Raw genomic sequence first — 20,754 nt, 5'->3', positions numbered from 1 at the left:
GATACCGATTCTGAAGATTAAATTAATATTTAACTTTCTGAATGTTATTCATTTATAGAATGACTATTAATATTGAACATCAAACTGGTGATGTTTCTTAACATTTTCTATATACAGAGCACAAATTCATTGCAATTTCCTGTCCTATATTGATCGACAGGATATATTGGCACTGATCATCGGCTGTCAGTATTGCCAGGGTCACGGTTTTCCCGCACAATTGGGCTTTTTGAAAATGTAGTTGTGGGAAAAATTATCGAGCCGCGGGGTTGCAGGTTTTTGAACTACTTTCATGATGTACTGCAACTGCCAAAATGTTTATTTATATTGTAAGGATAGATGTTAATTGATGAGTTTCTTAATGTGTTTTCATTCTCAGTATGAATACCTGACAACTCAAGGACTGGACCAGTTCTCTCAAAAGTGTGGGGAACGAGACAGGTAGGCTACGGGAGGGACGCGGGAGCTCAGCTCAACCAAAGAGGAAAAATATAGCGGCGGTATGAGACAATGCATCCGAATTGTGTACCAGTGTTTTGTAATAAGGTGCATGTCACGTTGCACAATGAAAGAAATCACGCTTGATAGCTGATAAAATTACTTTTATTGACCAATACCAATTATTGTCTGATATATTGGTCCATCTCTATTAATGAATCATAAAATGATTTGTGACAAAAGGACATAACCAAATTGCTTAAAACTGAACTAAAATTAACAAAAATACAGTATAACTGAAAACAAAATTATAATAACTGTATATGTTTCTAAACAAACAGAACAGCAGAAATATTTAAAAATTATAACCACAAATATGAAAATAAATCAATGTATGAAAAAAATGGGTTGTTGACATGACATGGCATTTTCACTGTAACACAAGTTAAAAATTAATATGATTAGCATTGTCATTACTTAAAATGCAGTAAATGGTTAAGCATCTTTATCTTACATGGACCTGTTGTTATAAAACTGCTTTGTTGTTAGATGTTTTTAAATTTTGAGCCAAATCTCAAAATTGTCCTATGGTGTGACTGTCTCAAGCATGGTTCAGTAAATTAAAACTTTTAAAGAAATTAAAAAGAAAAGCATAAGAATGTTAATAAATACACCAGGCATAATTTTAGTGCTTATTTTAGTACATGGCAATCTTTTTTCTCATCCATACATTTCTAAAAGCGTATAGGAACTTGACACATTTTGTCACTGAAAACCATGTCCTCTGGAGTGACACCAGATCCTGATTTTAAATCTGGCAAATCCACAAACAACATTAATTTGCTAAAAATACCCCATTCAAGATCATGTTACCGAAGCCCCTGTGAGGCACATGACGTGTTTAGATGGTAAGTTTTTGTCTCAAAATTGTTCAAATATTTCACTTTTTTGGAACCACTATAAAAGTGTTAAGTTGTCCTTTGGTGTGACACCCCGAAATTATATTTTTTATTAAAAAACGATATGTTAAACTACATACTCATGGAAGATTATGCAAATAATTCTTGCTAACTGCTATTGACAGGATAGCTAGAAACAGCAAGGTCATTAGCTGTGACAAAAGACTGAAACGTCATTCGGTGTGACAGATATTGTTCACCGGTGTGACAGATAATGTCCACTGGTGTGACGGATAATGTCCAATGTCATGATTCTGTCCTTCTTGAGTCATGAGTTTTCTAGTTCTGTGGAGAGTCGTGACAGTACTATGTCTTTTGTGCTTGTTGTGTTTTGTGTGGAGACATGTGGCCTTTGTTTTGACTTTGCGCCACGTGTCCTCCTGTCGCGTACCTTGGCCCCGGCCCCTTGTTTCTCTGTCATCTCGTCATGTTTCTTGCCCCTCACCTGCCCCGTGTAATCTCCCTGTTAGTGTTTCATTCCCTTCACCTGCCCAGTGTTATTGCCTCTTATTAGTCTCCCCATTTAAGGCCCTCGTGTTCTCTGTCCCGTGCATTGCGTTATTGTACTATTGCCTATTTAGTCCAAGTCATCTGGTTACCTGTCACGGCGGTGGTGGACAGAACCCAAGTGCAGACAGAGATGAAGGGATAACACAAAAAGACTTTAATAAAACAAAAACCCTCGATGGGGGAAACAGCCACAAATAATAAAAGACTTTTGCAAATGACAAAGAAAAACTTCCCGCAATGGGGCAAAACAGAACTAAGGCAAAACTAACACTCACTTTAGGGGTCAGATATCAGGACGAGGCAAGACGAGGACGCGAGCACGAGGCTACACAAACGCAGGCACATAAGCACAAACAATCACCGAGCACAGGACAATGAAACATGAGGATCTTTTATGGGGAAATAAACAAAGGATAATTAACACAGGGCAGGTGAGGGTAATGAAACACGGCCGGGAAACAATACAGGAAACGAGGGGGGCAGGGCCAATGACAAGACACGAGAAGGCACATGGAATATCAAAAGATAAACACCCCATGGCTTCTCACACTAAACATAAGGGATCTGTCACGATCCTGCCCCAAGACTAGAAAATCATGAACAAGAAGGCAGGACCATGACAGTTAACTTGTTCCTGCCTTGTCTCGTTTGGATTATTCTCAGTGTTTTATTTTGGACTTGGTTTTGTTTTGCCTCTCGTAGCACTTTTTATGTTTATACCCTGTTTAGTGTTCTTGTCTAGTGTTTAGTGTTCTTGTCTAGTGTTTAGTGTTCTTGCTTGTTATTATAGAGTTTCATGACAGTCCAATGGTATGACAACTGTACTGTCACACAAGAGGACAAGGTCTTTTTAAGAAGCGTTTTAAATAATTTAATAGTAATTGTTTAACTCATTTATTTTTCATTTTTGATCATTTGAGGTGTTCTCAAATTTAAAAGTTACATTAATTAAAATTTTTCTGATGTTTTTGCAGAATATGTAATGTTGTAAGAAATAAAATTTGATACTTGAGACTTCTTGAGACAGAAAGAATAGAGGGAGAAAATTTAATGGAAGAGAGAGCACACTGATCTATAGAGAGAAAATTAACAAAGATTCACACAGAAGGGAGGAGATCCTGAGAGAATGACACAGAAAGAAAATAGAATAAAAATGATTCCTTATAGAAAGAGCTGCCTTATCCTTTATAAAATTAATTCACATCTTAATGAATATAGGTTGAATAACAATTATCTGTGCTGTGCAGTGCAGTAGGGAGACACTACAAAAGTTTCAGTAACATACTGTTTGACTGACATAATAATTTGTTACATTTATATAGCGCTTTTCTGGACACTCAAAGTGCTTAACATGGAAGGGGGAATCTCCTCAACCACCACCAATGTGCAGCATCCACCTGGATGCAAATGTTTCTAAATTTTTTGTTCCTTTTTACCTTAGATTGTAATGTACAGAGGTGGGTAGAGTAGCCAAAATCTTTACTCAAGTAAAAGTACAAGTAACTAGAGAAATTGTTACTCAAGTAAAAGTCACTATTTTAAAAATGACTCTAGTAAAAGTAAAAAAGTATGCAATGAAAAAACTACTCAAGTAGCTAGTTACTTAGTTACTTAGTGCTCTCTTGTATGAAATACAAACTGATTTTAGACCAAACTCATGCTTTCTCATGTTGTATCACACGGGTGTGTTGTGAAAAGCTCTTACTTGTAAACATACAGTAAACAGTGAACCACACGCCCATCAACAAGTTTCCGTGAGCCTTCAAACAGTTTTGCCCATTGTTCAATTAATGCTTTCAGAAGAATCGACTGAAAAGAATCAATCACTCGGGAATGGCCGTAAAAAGAGACGACAACCTTGGAAATAAACAACGCATTTTATAATGCATATTTTAAAATGAAGTAACGAAGGAACGTCACGCAGTGTAACGAAGTAAAAGTACAGATTTTCTAGAAATATACTCAAGTAAAAGTAAAAGTACCCACTTTTAATTTTACTTTAAAAGTACATATTTTCCCAAATGTTACTCAAGTAAATGTAACGAAGTAAATGTATCGCGTTACTACCCACCTCTGGTAATGTATTGTCTTGTATATATATATATATATATGTACATATTTAAAACATTGTCAAAGTTATATAAAAAAGTGTAATGCCTCTCACTTTCTCATTTAATGCAATAACAACCATTTATTTTATAAAAGGGATTTCTAGGTCATTTGACCCATCTCATAACTCATACCTCTAAGCAACAGTTATGATTAGAGGATAAAGAAAATAGGATGCTTATGGCACGTTTCCAAGTCATCATTTGTCATTTTAAATATTGCAATAAATATAGTACAGTGGGCTTTATACCGAGGTAATATCGTACAGTTAGATTTTTATATTGTTACATCCCTAGCCATTACAGTTCACCAGAATCCTTGCTCTCTGCTTTTCATCCCTCCCTTCCTGTTGTATCATTGCCAAGGCAAGTGTAAACCCAGCAGCAAAATTAGCTGCTCTTGCGTGTGCACATCTACCCGGTCTAACAGCCGGAGCACATGAAATTGAACCAGAAACAGGGAAAGCAGGACCAACCGAGAAACTAACTGGAAGTTTTGTTAAAGAGCAGGTTTCATGAATCTCATAAAATTACCGGCATTTCAGTGTGTAACGTAGGTTTCCAGGTAAACAACGTATAAGTTTACAGTTTTAATAATCCAACTCTTACCTAATAATGTGGCGGTTAGTGTAGACTGTTGTCGTTCTACATGTCGTAGTATTGTACAAACTGTATCCCTTTATCGTTTAGTCACGGTAGCACTTTGCTAACGTGTCTCACATTATGGTTTTGTCAAGTGTGCAAAGTTTAGCTGTGGTCACGATCCCCTTCAAACAAAACGGTTTGCTTGTCATTATTTTAAAATCGGACTGCAGCACTATATCGTTTTTATTATTATGTAAAGATGTGTGCATTATGTTTGGAAGCTCTCGCTAACTTGCTCAGTTACTCCTCTCTGTATAATCAAAGTAATGATCAACTTTTGGATAGAGCCGTTGTTGTTCTCCCACAGCTATGACGAAAAAAGATCAACAGAAAACAATAGTCTGAATGGTTTATGAAGATAAGTTTATGAAGATAAAAACTTGTGATATGGTAATACTGATGCCATTTTTACACACAGCGTCTTTGTTTACAAAAACCTTCCTGAGATAAGAACTGTGGTAATGGGCGTTTCGTTTCTGACACGCAGTGTATGAAGAAACACCAATCACAACTGATTGGGCCAGTTGGCCAATCGGAGCACACTGGACTCGCGGTAGGGAGGAGCTTAGAGAAGCGGAACATTTGAACAGCTTCGGAGGAATCGTTTAGGGATCTTTGAGAAATGGATAGATAGTAAATGCTTATTTTAAGAAAATAGCACCGTTTTTTTTTACCTTTGATGCATTTGAACATGTTGTTGGGGACTCTAATACAACATTAGGACACTTACAAAAACCTTGAAACCTGCTCTTTAAGAAACAGAAAGCCATTATAAAAGATGTGCTGTCTAGCCCTGATGGATGATCGGTCATGGATCTAAAAGGAGAATGTGAATCTGAACCATTAGAAGGCCGAATGCCATCGATTACCCCCACACACACCCATAAAGATACAGAAACACAGGCATGGGTGGGTAAATGACTTTCTTCTTCGGCAGGCAACAATGCTAATACTTTACTGCAAACCTGTCACAGTTCATTAGCCCCCAGAAACAAAAAGAATTCATCTGTATACAATCATTTGTCATGCCCGGCACAATGAAGGATAAATAACGGGACGCATCTGTGCTCAGTAACCTTTCCTGTAATGCCAATCTCATTTTGATGACTCTGTTAAAAGACTATTAGCAGAGAATTATCCAAGTCATTTTCTGATGTAATTATGTGGCCTATTGACAGCAGCTGTCATTTTCAGGCTAACATGAGCATATTATGTTGACATGAGATAACAAGGAGTGTTTCCCCTTCAATGCGCAGAGAGGCTCTCCTAATGGAAAGCAATGATTGAGAGCTCCCTACTCCCCGGCTCCTAATCGTTCGTGCCAATCTAATCAGTAAGTGTACACTCATAAACAGGTTTGTCTGAAGCTCTGGAGCTGTGCCAGCCCGAGATGCTGGCATAGACGCAATTAGCAAGAAGTGGATTAGGCAGATGTTTAGAGGTTAACATGTAGGACGTCTCACCTTGGTAACGCAGCAGTAAGAAGCTGGATTGAGGTTGCTGGCTTCGGTATTGGATGGAGATTTGGTTGCTCCAGCTGCGTACCACCAGACCTTTCAGCAAGATGGACTCATTAGCCAGCACAGAAGGCTCCCGACCACCCAGGTCTTCGAATCGGACCATGTCTCCTTCAACCAGGCTCACGTTCATCATCTTGATGATGCAAGAGATGAAGAGGAAAGAAGGAGAAGAGGACATTGTTAAATAGACCACATTAAAGGAGAGCTGAGGCTTTCAACGTGTGTTACATATACATATGCAATACTGTTTCTCACGATAAAACAGACCGAAAATGTTAACTCTAAACAGTTCAGCATTTAGTTAAATGCTTCAAATTATTTTAAATAAGACAAAAGAACAAAACGAGTAGTGGAACAGCAAAAACCTTACAATTATTTATTATGCAGAAGCCCCAAACAGAAAAGTGCAAAATGTGCAATATGCAGCAAAACTAGTTCGGGTATAAACCCATCTTCAGTACATTCGAACATCCATCTGCATTTATTTATTTATATCATATTACTGTGAACATTGACACTTGACTTTATTCAAATATTTTTGATTTATACTAAACTAGACTAAACTGAACTGAACTGAACAAGACACAGGAACTACACCACACGAATTAAAATGAACCAGCACAGGACAGAAAACAGAAGGGCATTATAAAGGGATCAAATCAAGAGGGGGACAGCTGTGGGGCATGAAACAATAAATGAGCAATAATGAGGAGACGAGAGGGCGGGAACAGAGACGAGACTGGAGAGAGTTTATGGCAAGCCATAGGGCCAAAAATACCTCTCTCCACATGAAACACGTGGGTCTGTCCTAATTCTGCCTCAAGGCTCAAAAAGCATGACAAGAGAGGCAGAATCATGACATAACAAATATACAGCTTTCTAGTTATGCCATACTCTAGAACAGGGGTGTCCAATCTCGGTCCTGGAGGGCCACTGTCCTGCAGAGTTTAGCTCCAACTTGGCTCAACACACCTGTTTGGAAGTTTCTAGTCTGCTTTGTGAGACCGTGATTAGCTGTTCAGGTGTGTTTGATTAGGGTTGAAGCTAAACTTTGCAGGACACCGGCCCTCCAGGACTGACTTTGGACACCCCTGCTCTAGAACATGTGACCCTGCCTGTGAAAACCAGGCTAAAGTCTCATAATCTAATTTTGAGAAAACAAGCATCAAAGTTTTATTTCAAAAACATTAATTTTAACAGGATTTCAACCTTTAACATGACCTTACTCAGACAATATTTAAGATAATTACATAATTTCACAGATGTTCTTTACATTATATATGATGACTTTATGTAGAAAAAATGAATTTGGCTGGGTCTTCACAGGCAGGGTCACATATTGTATTGAGTGTGTCTGTGTTCTAGAATGATAACTAAAGTCCATTTGCTATTTAAAAAGCATGCCAAGTGATTTTATGGAAGAGTCATAGGACAGGGAAGTCACATGGAAAACTTTGGACAATACCCCCACACAAAAACCAGTCGAACAGACTGACATGTTTTTGAATACGCTGAGATGGTATCGAGGTGACATATTCTGCCACACCGACTGCACTCATAATGCTGTTGGCCTGTCTTTCTGCCAAGGTGCATAGTAATTGCACCACGGACAATCTCCCGTCTGTCGAAAGCCAGCGTGCATATCCTCACCTGTCACTAATAGAAAGCCACAGCTACCCATTACTTCTCCTTCTGCCCGTTTTCCCCTTTAGTCAACAATTGCATGAGCCAATACCCCATACAGCAGTGTGGGAGAAAGTCGTGACATAGACCAGAGTAAAATAGTGGGCGTCTGAAGAATAATTACAGCCATGTCGAATGAAAAAGTCAGATCTGTTCAACTTGTGCGAAAAAGTGCCACCGTGGCTGATCTGGGATCAACTGGAATGTGCCCCATGCTCTTCTCGGTTAATGAAAGTGTCTTTAATCAGATGCAGGCAAATGAATGTGACCTAAGTAGGGACCCTAGCTAGAAACGGGTTAATGAGGACCCACATTGTCATGTACCCGTCGCCCTCAATCTAGACGCACAGAACTCCTTATAGATAGAAAGTCTGACCATCAGCACAAAATAATGGCACTATAGTTTACAATCACGAAAGTATTTCTTAAAAGCACAACAATTTAAATCCATCCGTGGTATGGAATTTAAATCAGGTTTGCTAGAAAATCACGATTAGATCAAACCCAAGGTCCCCGAGTGCTGTGAAAGCAACAGGTGACAACCTGAGGATGCACGCTTCAGGAATAAATTCACGCTTAATAAAGCCAGAGCCGCGATGTGCTGAAGCAGTCTATAAAACAAAAGTGCATTACAAAGTAATCACATTACACTAAAAGCCCTCGGATAATAAAATGTTTCCAGAATATTGCTCGCCATAATCCAATTTGCGTTGGCACCGGGCCCGTGTGTCTACCCCACGCATGTAATCCCTCGCATAAACACGACTGTCAGTCAAACACTGAGGTTGGCATGTAAACGTGCAACTGTGGAGTCATTCTGGGTCAGTGTTGATTAACACATTTGTTGCTTTTAACACAGAGAACAACAGACAGGTTTAGAATAAAGGGAAATTACATCAATTATCTCTGCACTTCAGGCCTGCCCGGAGGACCCATATGCCTTAAAGGGACATTACACATAAACAGAAATGTGAAATATAGATTAACAGAAATTTGAGTATTAACTGAACATTTTGCACTCACATCTTGCAGATTTTTGTCCACCTTTATTCGACTAGTAGAAAATCATTGATTATAGGTCTTACGTAACTAAAGCCTATTTTGCTATTAAAAAACGCAGCACAATGAATTTTCAGGAGGTGAACTCAGTTGTCATGCCTGTAAATTCCTTATGAGTATACAGAACAAGATTATAGGTCCAATGTGTAATTTTTTTGAGGATCTATTGACAGAAATGCAATATGCATACTGTAACTATGTTTTCAGAGGTATATAAAGACCTTACATAATGAAGCGTTATGTATTTATTACCTTAGAATGAGCTATTTCTGTCTACATACACCGCATGTCGCCTTACATGGAATTCACTATTTGGTTTCTACAGTAGCCCTAAACGGACAAACTGCTCTACAGGGCACGTTTCATAAATATGTTATCTCCTTCAGCAAAACGTGATGACATCTTAGTCCTGTATCAGCCACCATAGTGCTTCATAGTGCAACCTCGTCGCTAGATGCTGCTAAATTTCATACACTGGACCTTTAAGCCTAAACCTAAATTATATCCAGATTTAGCTGCAGTGTGGGCTATATGCAGGCCGTGTTCACACTTTACTTCTTTTTTGAAGCTGCTAGCGTCTGTTTTTATACACGGAGTAAACCGTGTTTTCAAAAAAGTCCTGAGCTCCAGCGTCTATTTCTGCAGCTCAGTGCGTCTTTTGAGGTTGAGAAAATAAAAACGCCCTACGTCAAGCACCGTTTTCACAGCTAACCAATGACCTGTTGTTTCCATAACAACACATGAGAAACGTGATTGGTCGAGAAGGCTCAAGCTCGAAAAAATAAAATGGCGGCCGAAACGCCCGTTGTAGCATAGTTTTGTATAAATGTAAGTTTAATTTTCACTTTCAATAACGTTTGATAGCATTTCTAGTGATAAATTAGTATTGTAGTTTTTAAATATGAGATTAGTTATTGCAAAGACGCTCTTTGTTTATAATTCAAATAGAATTCTGTTATGCTACCTATGAAGCCTGTCTCTCTTAGCTACCTTCGTGCACAAATGCTGCCTCTAAATTGCCGGCTGCTATTTGTAACCAAACGCTGCAAGCGTTTTTTTTTTTTACAAAAAAAAGTGCCATTGTCAACTTTTTCTTGTCAGAAAAGAAGTCAAGTGTGAACACGGCCTAAGAGAGTCTCACACATACAGTGACTGTATCAGCACTCTAAGGGCAGGAAGATGGTTAATTAGAGATACATGCTGAGTCACATTAACAGAGAATTAACAAAAAAAACCTTCAGCTATGAGTTAAAAAAAACTCCAGCTCTGGACTCTTCTTCCTGCACTGTACTGAATCAGATGTCCTGTTACAGCAATCAAAAAATAGAAAAGTTGAAATGACGCATCAGAACAAGTTGCTTTATTTGCGTGGGTCACCCTTGAGATCTGAGTGAGAGAGAGCGGTGGACCAAAAAAGTCTTTCTAATGCACACTTGCACACACACATACGCATACCACACTGCACGAATGTTAACAGACTGACAAATATCGAGGCTACTTTAAAAGCATTTCAATGTGAAAATGAAATCCATCTAGGATCAGTGTACTGCATCGTCCGAAGTGCAGAACAAATCGATGAGTGCATTCAGCATCAAGGCATCTTTGAACAACACCAGCAAATACACGGAAACTCTGTAACATCATTGAAAAGTCTCAGTACAGCATTCATGACATTCACGGGTGTGCACATCACTGCTTATGTGGGTCACACATGCCTCCAAGCTCTCCCAACAAGGACATCAGATGACAATCATGATATGATATAAAGTGGTCACCACTTACTCATCAAATTGCAAATAATACCATGTAAACAATATACAATATACTGTATTTACAGAATATCTTTAACAGCTACATTACACCTTTTTTGTCTTATCTGGGGCTGTAAGTCACTTGCAAACACAGTACCCTCCATTTCCAACATTTCTATTGATTTCTATTTTCATTGAGCATATAACATATATGGGTAGTTGATGAATAAATCATACATGTGTCCTATGGTGTGACATAGCAAAACTTAGAAAACAAACCACTGATATGACATTGTTTTATATTATTAATATTTATATGTATATTTATCATATAAAATAGCAAGAGGGATTTATGTTCTTTTTTCCTTTTTTTCAAAATTTTTGTTATCACACCACAATTTCCATATTAGTCTGTCAACTGCTCATACATATATATTTGAAGAGTTCATTGGCAAAAAATGTTGGAAAATTATGTTTTTATTGTGCATTCCAATAAATATCAATCAAACAGCAGTTGGGTTGTTTTAAGTAATATCTCAAAACATACAGCTAACTAATACAATAAAACACAATTAAAACATAATAAAAAACATGATTTTTGTAAATTAAAAAAAAGATTTATTTGTTTTTGCAACTACAATAGTAGCAATAATGTTTGTTTATTTTTGTCTCTAGTCAACCTGTATTAACAGATTGATATTCATTTGGGGTTTAGGCATGTAAGGGAATTTAGGTGAAAGTACAAGTTGTTTTTGTATAATTATATTATGTATAATTATTCCCTAATATTAACCCGTTTGTTTATAAAAACAGGGTTTAAAATGACTATGGATTTTTCTATTTGACCGAATTTGCTTGCGTATTTAATTCACTTAGTGAATTCTCAAGGAGCTTCTCCCCTATACAAACCTAAGTCGGAATGTAATAGCCGAATATTCCCTCCCTCCCTTCTCTGTATAAGAATAGAACACCCCCAAAAGCCCTCTGTGTTGGGACTCTTTCTCTCTCATTGCCTGCCGCTTTCTGTTCATCCAATCCCATGGCTCCAATTCTCTAGGATAAGAGGAAGGAAGAAAATCTCCCCTAATTAGCAGGGTCCATTCCTCAGGAGGCATGAGAGCGAGCGGAGAGAGAGAGAGAGAGAGAGAGAGGACAGAGTATTCAGACTGCTAATTAAAGCCTGCAATTAAGAGTAAACAGGAAATGATGTAGCACTCTTACACTCTGCTTAGCAGTATGGATCTGGGCCATAGGTGTGGATAGAGGAAGAGAGTCACCCTGATCGCAGTGAGAGATCAGGGCACAAGTACTATATTTAGGGGCGCCTCAAGTGTAGAAGAGATGTAGAGACCCATCTGTGCCATCTGGAGGGGCCATACCTAGGCAATCCATCTGACAGCCGTGTGAAAATCCGCAGATGGACTCCAGCTCTGACGGCCCTTATCTCTCTCATACCTCTCCCCTCACATATTACTGAAGAAAAGACAAGCCTCGTACAGCGCATATACCAATGTGCCAGAAATCAGACATGTCCTCCACCCATCATATGACCTTCCTTAATAAAGCACCGTCCATGCAGACCCAGAGTCAGTCATGAGATTAACACTCGCTGACGGGGAGAATCTTTTGTCACGGCATACAAAGATGACACTCATTATTTTTCATTCTGTTCACGCACCTCAATAATCCACGACGAGCAGGCACTGTGAATACTAATGTTATTCGAAAGATTCTCACAGACCCGGCCAACCACAGGAGTGGACAGGAAGAGAACCTCTGTGAATAACAGCTAAAAACGAGAGCACTGAACGAGAAATGCTCTCATTATGCATCAGAAAGAGAAGTCACAAATGAGCAGTGATTTGCGGTCAGGGCCTTCGGGGAAAGAGGGGACAAAAATGGGAATCGAAACGTTGTTTAAAAGTTATGAATGTTCTTGCAACTGTTATATAAAAACTATGCAATAGTCAAATAACAATAAATTACTTTTTTTGTTTCTCATGATTTGCAAAGAGTGAAAAGTGACTATATAGTTTAATAAGGGGGAAAATGAGATCTATTTTAAACATCGACCGTTTCCCCAAAGGAGTTATGAAGGAGTTATGACATTGAGAGAAAATAGGGAAGTCTCCTGCTTTTTATGTTTTTCTCCAGTAAAAAAATTCTAGTGACCTCACATGAATCTCCAGGGTTTCAGAAGAGATCTGAACAATAAAACAGTAACACTAAATACCAAGTCTTCATTTAATAATCTGGAATCAAAAAATGCGCTTCATAAACAAATAAAAAATAAGCACAATTCTTCACCGAATTACTTGCTTTTAATTTCCATTTATAGGCGGTTTTATCAGATGCAGGAGCCTGGCCCGAAGTAAACTTTCAGTCATTGTTTGCTTATAATATAACTATATATATATATATACAGTAAATAAATATATATATATATATATAATTGTTTTACATCAAATGAAAACTACTCAACAGTTATTGAATCTTTGCGGAGGTCTACCAAAACACTGTTAAAAATATATTATAAATATATAAGAAAATAAGTTACCTGGTTGCCTTCAAAATATTAGTCAACACAATTTTGCATCAAATTAATTCAGTTAACTAATATTTTTAAGTTAAATTAACTCAACCAGGTAACTTATTTTTTAATGTTGAACCAACAGTGAAGTTAAGTTTGGTCCATATAATGTTTATGTTGTTGCTGCTGAAACGTCTATTAAAGCAATAAGCCCCAAGAAGCAGTGGGTTATAAATATTTATAAAACGGTCAGTTCTGGTGCTTGATTCTGATTGGCTGAGCAGAGTTCTATGGCATTATAAAATACCCCGATTTATAACGGCTGACCGCATTACATAGCCTAAATATCACTTAATTTACTTTATTTTATGAAACCTTGCTACACATATGAAATAACCGTTTTATAAAAGCAATAAGCCCCGCAAAGCAGTGGGTTACAGTGCATTTTATAACAGCTAAGAGGGTTTTAGGCACTCCGCTTCGCATTGTGCCACAACGCCCTTAGCTGTTATAAAATGCATTGTAACCCACTGCTTCTTGGGGCTTATTGCTTTAATAGATACTGTATAATATATAAATTTTAGGAAAAACACCCATTATAAACTCATCTAAAAAAGGAAAGCTATGAAACTTTTGAGCAAATGTTTTATATACTGTATATTAGAAAATTACTATAACCATTATAATCACATGTGATGCGATTCTGCCGCAAATGATTAACACTGCCCAACAAATCTGCTACCCCCTAATGTGACTCTCTCCGATTAATGTGACAAATAAACCCAAATACACAGGCCATAATAGCCCTACACTGTAATGTCCGTCCAGCCCTGAAAATATGCATCTCCATATGTGTGTAATATGCGCAACACATACGGCACAGACTTTATCAGCTTCCAATTACCCTACTGTTGTTCTCAACACACGGGAGGGACAAAGAGTCACGGGGGGAGCAGCGCTGGCCTCCCCACTGACGGTACATTCACACACTCTGTGTCGGCGCTTATCTCGTTTTAACATTCACCTCAGCCAGTTTCTTTTTCATTATCACTGCAATCCCCCCGCACGCCGACCAGAAATTGGTTTTATGGGATGCGGCTGAATAACGATAGGGAAATTGCAGAGGATGGCAAATCTTGACAACATGAAAACAAGGGCAGGGTTATGGAAAAAGAGATTACCCATAGAGCATAAATAAGAGTGCGTGAGGGGTGAGCAGTCCATAATGAAAGTTGAATAATGATTTTCTTTGGAAACAGAACGATGAAGTTAATTTGGGTACAGTATCGAGTATCGAGCTCAGCTTTTAAGATATTTTCATATTAGCGGGGGAAGGAGTTTCCGATCTTGGCATTGAAGGAGTCTTCAGAGATATTAGTCAGCAGGAAAAATACTTCATGCAGCAATTTTTCTTTCATTGGAAAATATTTTTTGACTTTAAAGTTTCCCTGAAGATTAATCATCCTCTTATCGTTTGGCTCCAGGTGTTTCATTTAGTCAAAACAACTGCAGTGTTTCGGGTTGTAATGTGTAACACAAGTACAGAATTTCATCATCTGTATCTTTTTCTTTCTGTCTGTGCACTGTCCATCATTTCACCATAATTTATAAGAAAAGAAAAAGTTACATAATCTCAACATTGAAAAAAACTAACAGCTTTAAAACCAGAACAATTGTGACAGTCATTTTCAAAAATCATTTCCCAATATTAGTTAAAGATTATTTTTGATACCATTTGGAAACCATTAGATACTATATTGAACAAACAACATTTGACTGCGGTACGTTTTGTAAAACAAACCACATCTGCTTTGTTTATGCAATCTACAAGATAAATGATCAAAGCATCCCAAAAAGACAAGTAAAAGCTGACATTTCACTGAAATATTGATTCTATTTCTTCATTAGATTTGTCTGCCTGAGCAAAAAGGGAACATTTATAATCGTGACATGGCCAGTACGGCTAGGAAGACTGTCATCTGTTCTTCCAAAAGCCGATGAGAAATGTCTCACATGCTCTCTAAAAAACAAATCTGTCATTTCATTTGATTAAAGTGACCAGGTAATATCACACAGTTAGGTGTGAAGATAATTGATCATGTATTTGTGTGTGTGTGAGAGAGTTATGACACAAAACTTCAAGAAACATCTGCCATTCCCCAAAAAAACCCTACACATATACTGTATACCTTTGCATGATTACTTTTCTATTTTTACAGCATTTTAACTAAATTGGAAAAAATGTTTCAACAAAAGTTTTTAAAAATCTATATTTTTTACCTTTTACTTTCAGTTACTAGAGTCAGCTCAGCTCTTTTTTAATGCATTTTATTATATTGTCGCTGCCATTTTTCATGATTTTTTTCATAAATCATCACTATTGGTCACCCTTCATGTTTGTCTGTGGGTTTTGTGAATATTTAACCAATTAAACGTATTGAAAAGAGCTTGTCAACTTTGACAACAGTGTCTTATTATTTAAAAAATAATGCTGTTTTTCATTTCCTGTAAAGTGGCAGTTTTGGAGATGCAAGCTTGTGGAAAAGGAGCCCAAATTCAGTTTTATTCTATTCAGTTCTATTAAATTTCAGCTGTAGATTAAGCTGCACACACTGTAAACCCGGACAAGTTGAGTGTACTTAAACATTTTGAGGTAACCGATTACCTTAAAAAAGTTAAGTAATGTGTAGTTGATATTTGAGTAAAGAGAACTTAAAATGTTCAGCTCATCCAACATCCAACAGACTGAACTTAAAATAATTAGTAACATCAACGGCTCTGTCGAACTGTGAAATGTAATAAGTTGACTTTACTTAAAAAATATGAGGAAACCGATTACATCAATATTTTTAAGTAAAGTAGTGTTTTAATTTTAAGTTGGTAGAACTCAATAATAATTGTTGTCTGAACTTACTTATCAAATTTACTGATCAACTTTTTACTAATTTAATTAGTAATTAATTACTAATTATTTAGATCATAATTAAGTACTGCTGACTCAAAATCATTACTTAAGTTAACTTATTATAATAATGTTCACTTTACTAAAAATATATTAGCAAGTGATTAAACTACCATTATGGTGATCAGTGTTTGCTTTAGTTGGGCTCTTGACTCTTGGCTTCTGTTAAGTTAACTTCTCTGTCAGTGCTTGTGTGTGTTTCAGAAATAACACTTGCGCATTGACTAAAAAGAGATCTTTAAAAGGTCAGTTTGGAGTAGATTTCATAATAGGTGTCAATTATTAATAAAGTACAAAAGTTGTTGTAAATAAGAATGAGTTTGATCCTTATCTTATTGATGAGAATGTTTCAGTTCGTAAATGCACAAGGATTGTGTCAAAATAAACAACGTTTTACTGACACACTTAGACATCATCACACATCATACAAACCTCAACAATGCTGACAATCATCAAACAAATTCAGATAAACAGATCAACCGCAATGCATGCTGGGAATCATGAATGAGTTTTGTACTATGATGTTACCCAGCATGCATTGCAGCATGAAGTTTTATTTTGTTGATTGTCACCATTGTTGAGATTCATACACTGATTATTCATGTCTAATTTATTTATTAGTTAAAAGGTTTTTAAGCATATTTAATTTGTCTCGGAGGATATGACAGTCATAACACTAATCTGTACTATAAAACAGTTTACAAAGTAATAACACAACACACTCTTTATCAGTGATTCATAATGATCACCAATTGAAATCAGCTACCAGATTTCTTTGCTTTTTACCCCAAACAAACGGGTTTTAACAGACCGTTTCAGCAGTTAAAGAGAAGCTAAGCAAATGTTCTAGTAGTGAAACACAAGAGTCAAGAGCCCAACTAAAGCAAACACTGATCACCATAATGGTAGTCTGGTTAAATGTTAACCTTTAAAAAAAATGTATTCAATGGTTGCTTGCTATATGGGACACTTTAAAGTTTTAAGTAAACGGGACTAGTTCAGTACTGTTCGGGATTACAGTGCATTTAGTGACAAATGTTCAGTCTGGTGGGCTTTATAATGTTAACAGGAAGGCCCGACAGGCCCATTGATTTGAAAAGAGTGATTCAGATAGAAGACAATGAAAAATATCTGGTGAGAGCACTGAGAAACTTCTCATAAAAACAAAGAATTATATCCAAACAAATTACACATTGATCCTAGCAATCTGGCATGACAATCTGCACTAAACTTCACTAGAATGAAATCAATTCAATGTTGTACCTAATCCAAGAAAAACTATCGACAAGCTGTGCAAATCCACCAAGCAAAAAACATTCTTAAAACCATCGTTCGTTAAACAATCAATCCAGAATCGCATGCTGCCATCAAAATCTGAGGCGTCTAATGAAAACCCTTCATTGTTTACAGAAATAAGTTTTAAACAATGAACAGCTTGATAGACAGACAGACAGATTCAGTTTGTTTGTTTAATGTTGATTGTACTGATGCAATTGAATTTCAACATGTCTGCCAATGCGTGCCTTTAAATAATACACAACAAAGCAGTAACAAACGTCATTTCCATGACATTCAATTCAGTCTTCAGTGAAGTCCTCAAATTTATGCAAACAGAGCTCATTAATCTCCTTCTCCAATTCCTTTCCAATAATCAAAAGCCTAAGAGTTTCTTTTTGTAAAATGGATTGAATAATGAACGTCCCATTTCCTCTGTTCACACCGTCACGCCCCTTCTCTTTTCTTTCCGTCTTCTGTGCTTCTCTCTTCAAAAACTCTTCTCATCTAAATTTTCTCTCAGACCAATTCTCTCTCTCTCTCGCTGAAAAGAGCGAAGATGCCTAGATGTGCATTTTAAATGGTGCAGAAAATTGCGGCTGAAATCTTCCAAAAGGTGACCTCTGTGAGACCTTGGGCGAGCTGGGCGAGCCCTCGCAACAGAATAAATCAAAGAGAGCCGAGAGGAGCTGCAGAGAGCTGATAGCTGACCTGCCGAGGCCAAATCACCACAAAATAACCCACATACACACAGACGCAAGCACGCTCACACCTGAAAAGCTTCTAAAGTACAGCGCTGCACTCTCGACATCTAAAAAACCCCGCCTGGACAAACTTCAAATCCCTTGCAACAATAACATGCTACAAAAGAGACCTGCAGCAGAGGCTACGGGACTCATGATGAGTAATGGACTCCCTCATCTTTCTTTGCACAAATCTCTTTCCGTCTCTCGATCACTCTTTCCGTACAAACTTTTTCTGTATCTATATTAGGGGTGACCCTGAATAGTCGAAGATTCGATGCTTCGATAGGAGGAGCCTGATTCGACTACCAATCTCACCGTCGAATCTTCGCAGAGGTGTTATGCGATGGGTATCATGCCATTTTGGTTATATGGGCAGTGGCGTAGCAGACTGGCACGCACTGCGTTGCCAAAAATATTATTTTTGATGCAAAGAAATGGGAAATTTTTTAGGGATGGGTACCAAAACCCCTGGTGCACATGAGTGCGACGTCTGGCTATGACCCTGCGCAGGATCGCGTCTCTCTGTGTCTTCTGAGCTGTGAGACCGGTAAAGAAAAGCAGCACGTATCGCACTCACCCGCAGATGACTCGCAAATGAATGTGTACACTGTTTCCAAACATTTGTCACTTGCTGAATGTTTGGGCATATACATATGAATTAACACTTTAAATGCACGTAGTTCGTTACATAGACTGAACTTTGCGCTGCATGATACAAACAAATAATAAAGTAATATATGTAAAATGATAGCATATAGCAAGCACGGCGCAGACTTTCGGAACTTGTCATTCTCTGCACTGAAAGCCAGCGTGCGGCGCCAGGAGGACGGAGAAAGAGTGCGCAGGAAAAAAAGGTGAAAGGGACTTTTTGACTGTTTAAATGGTAAGATGCTTTATTGCATTCCTCCTTTACATGCGGTAAATAAAGTCACTTTATTGGTATTGATACGTGCTGTATTCCCGTTTGTAAAAAATAATTCATTATTATAGTAGTTTTAAAAAGGTCTGGTGAGATCTGGTCTAGTAAGTGGCACAGCATTTTAAGGAAAATGTCCATTAATTTGACTATTTGTGGCTTGTGTTTTGAAAATATGTTCCCCTGCATTTTAGACATTTTGCCTAAATCAATTATTTTGCCCATTGTGACTTGATTCTGGCTCATTTTGGTTCTATTTTTATCTATTATAAAGGTATATTCTGTTCTAAAAAAATTCTGTACATTAATGTTTGATTGTTTTTTGGTGCATCAATGTTGCGCTGCACTTTGCACTGTAACCTTGTTAAACACCTGGTATCGTCCCCACATGCCTGCACGCGCACACACACGCGCACGCGATTCGACTATCAATCGACTATAGGCAAGACGTGACAATCCTGATTCGACTATATAAATCTTTAGTCGGGGACACCCCTAATCTATATACAGCTTTTTCTCAAGATTCAAGTAGCTTTATAAAGTAAACATGACAAAAAAAGGTTAACGCTGCCAGGGCATCATTACCAGAAACAACAGATATATAACTGCTGTATGTGATTGACAGATAAATGAAGAAATTCCAGAATTTGCTTGGAATCTCAAGAGAACGACTTCGAATATCACTATCTCCACGGGATGATTCGTGTAAGGTCTGGGTCGTGCCACGACCCAGCGGCACAAGGTGGAGCTGCTGTGGAGCAGAGCCAGAACTCACAGCTGCTTCATGGGCTGCACAGATTAAAACCATTTAATGAAAGTAGATCTGAGCCAGACACAGAGCTGATATGACAGACGCCCGATGTCCCCTGCCAAGTCATCCTTATAAATCTATCATCAAACAGCAGACAAGTGGGTCAGTGGTGAGCGCGGAGAGAAGCTGGTATCCAGTGAACCTTCCAGAGTGTACCAAGCGCCTTCATAAACTATCAATTGTTATTTAGCAATGCAGGTTAAATATAGATGAAACGATCATATCACCCTCCACCAGCATCAATGAATGTGTTTCATAAACATGCTTTATGAAAGAAACAATTTTGATTCAAATGCATTCACAGGGGCTTTCAATATTATTAATGCTATGTCAAACAACACACTGAGGAAATGCAGATAACATTTCGCTCTCCTTCGCAGCTCATTGCTTGCCTTGTGATACATGTGTGAAGATTCATTAAATGATCAAATGAGGCTTTGGGATTTCACATTTGTATTATTTAATGCATCCATCAATCAAACGAATAAGAAATCTGTTAGGGTTTCCTCAAGCGCAGCACACAACAGAAGCTCTCTCTAACGTCTAGCGCGCACGTCTTTATAGTAAAGCAAAGTGGGGTAGTCAGTAGTTTTCTCTCTTTGAACGAAAACGGCACTGAAGCGGTGTCAAAACAGATTACACGCAGGAGAACTCGCCCTTGGTGGCCAGCGACCTTCAGTAGGGGAGGGTGAGACCGGCCTGATGTTCAGAAGAACAACGTGCACGTAAAGAGCCTGCGGGCTCAGACAGGAAAGGTGGAAGACTATAGTCATCGCCGTCATTCTGCGTTTTTCGCACCATCTCACAGGTGTACTGGAAGAATGCAGAGCGTGGTTTGCAA

General features: G+C 37.9%; 1 protein-coding gene across 5 annotated transcripts in view; it reads right to left on the bottom strand.

Annotated features, from left to right (window-relative positions):
* The window catches only part of sez6b (seizure related 6 homolog b), a 160,787-nt gene that overhangs the window by 42,169 nt on the left and 97,864 nt on the right, over positions 1 to 20,754 (bottom strand). For all 5 annotated transcript variants that reach the window (XR_008964231.1, XM_057350276.1, XM_057350277.1 and 2 more), the window contains exon 4: positions 6,124 to 6,313. Coding sequence is in view for 4 of the 5 variants with exons in the window: in XM_057350276.1 (XP_057206259.1) it covers positions 6,124 to 6,313 (190 nt within the window). In the remaining variant the exon portion in view is untranslated. The remainder of the gene's footprint in view (positions 1 to 6,123; positions 6,314 to 20,754) is intronic.

This window comes from Triplophysa rosa, linkage group LG14 (assembly GCF_024868665.1).
Source record: "Triplophysa rosa linkage group LG14, Trosa_1v2, whole genome shotgun sequence".
Taxonomy (NCBI): Eukaryota; Metazoa; Chordata; class Actinopteri; order Cypriniformes; family Nemacheilidae; genus Triplophysa; species Triplophysa rosa.
This window is presented reverse-complemented; position numbering and strand designations above follow the sequence as displayed.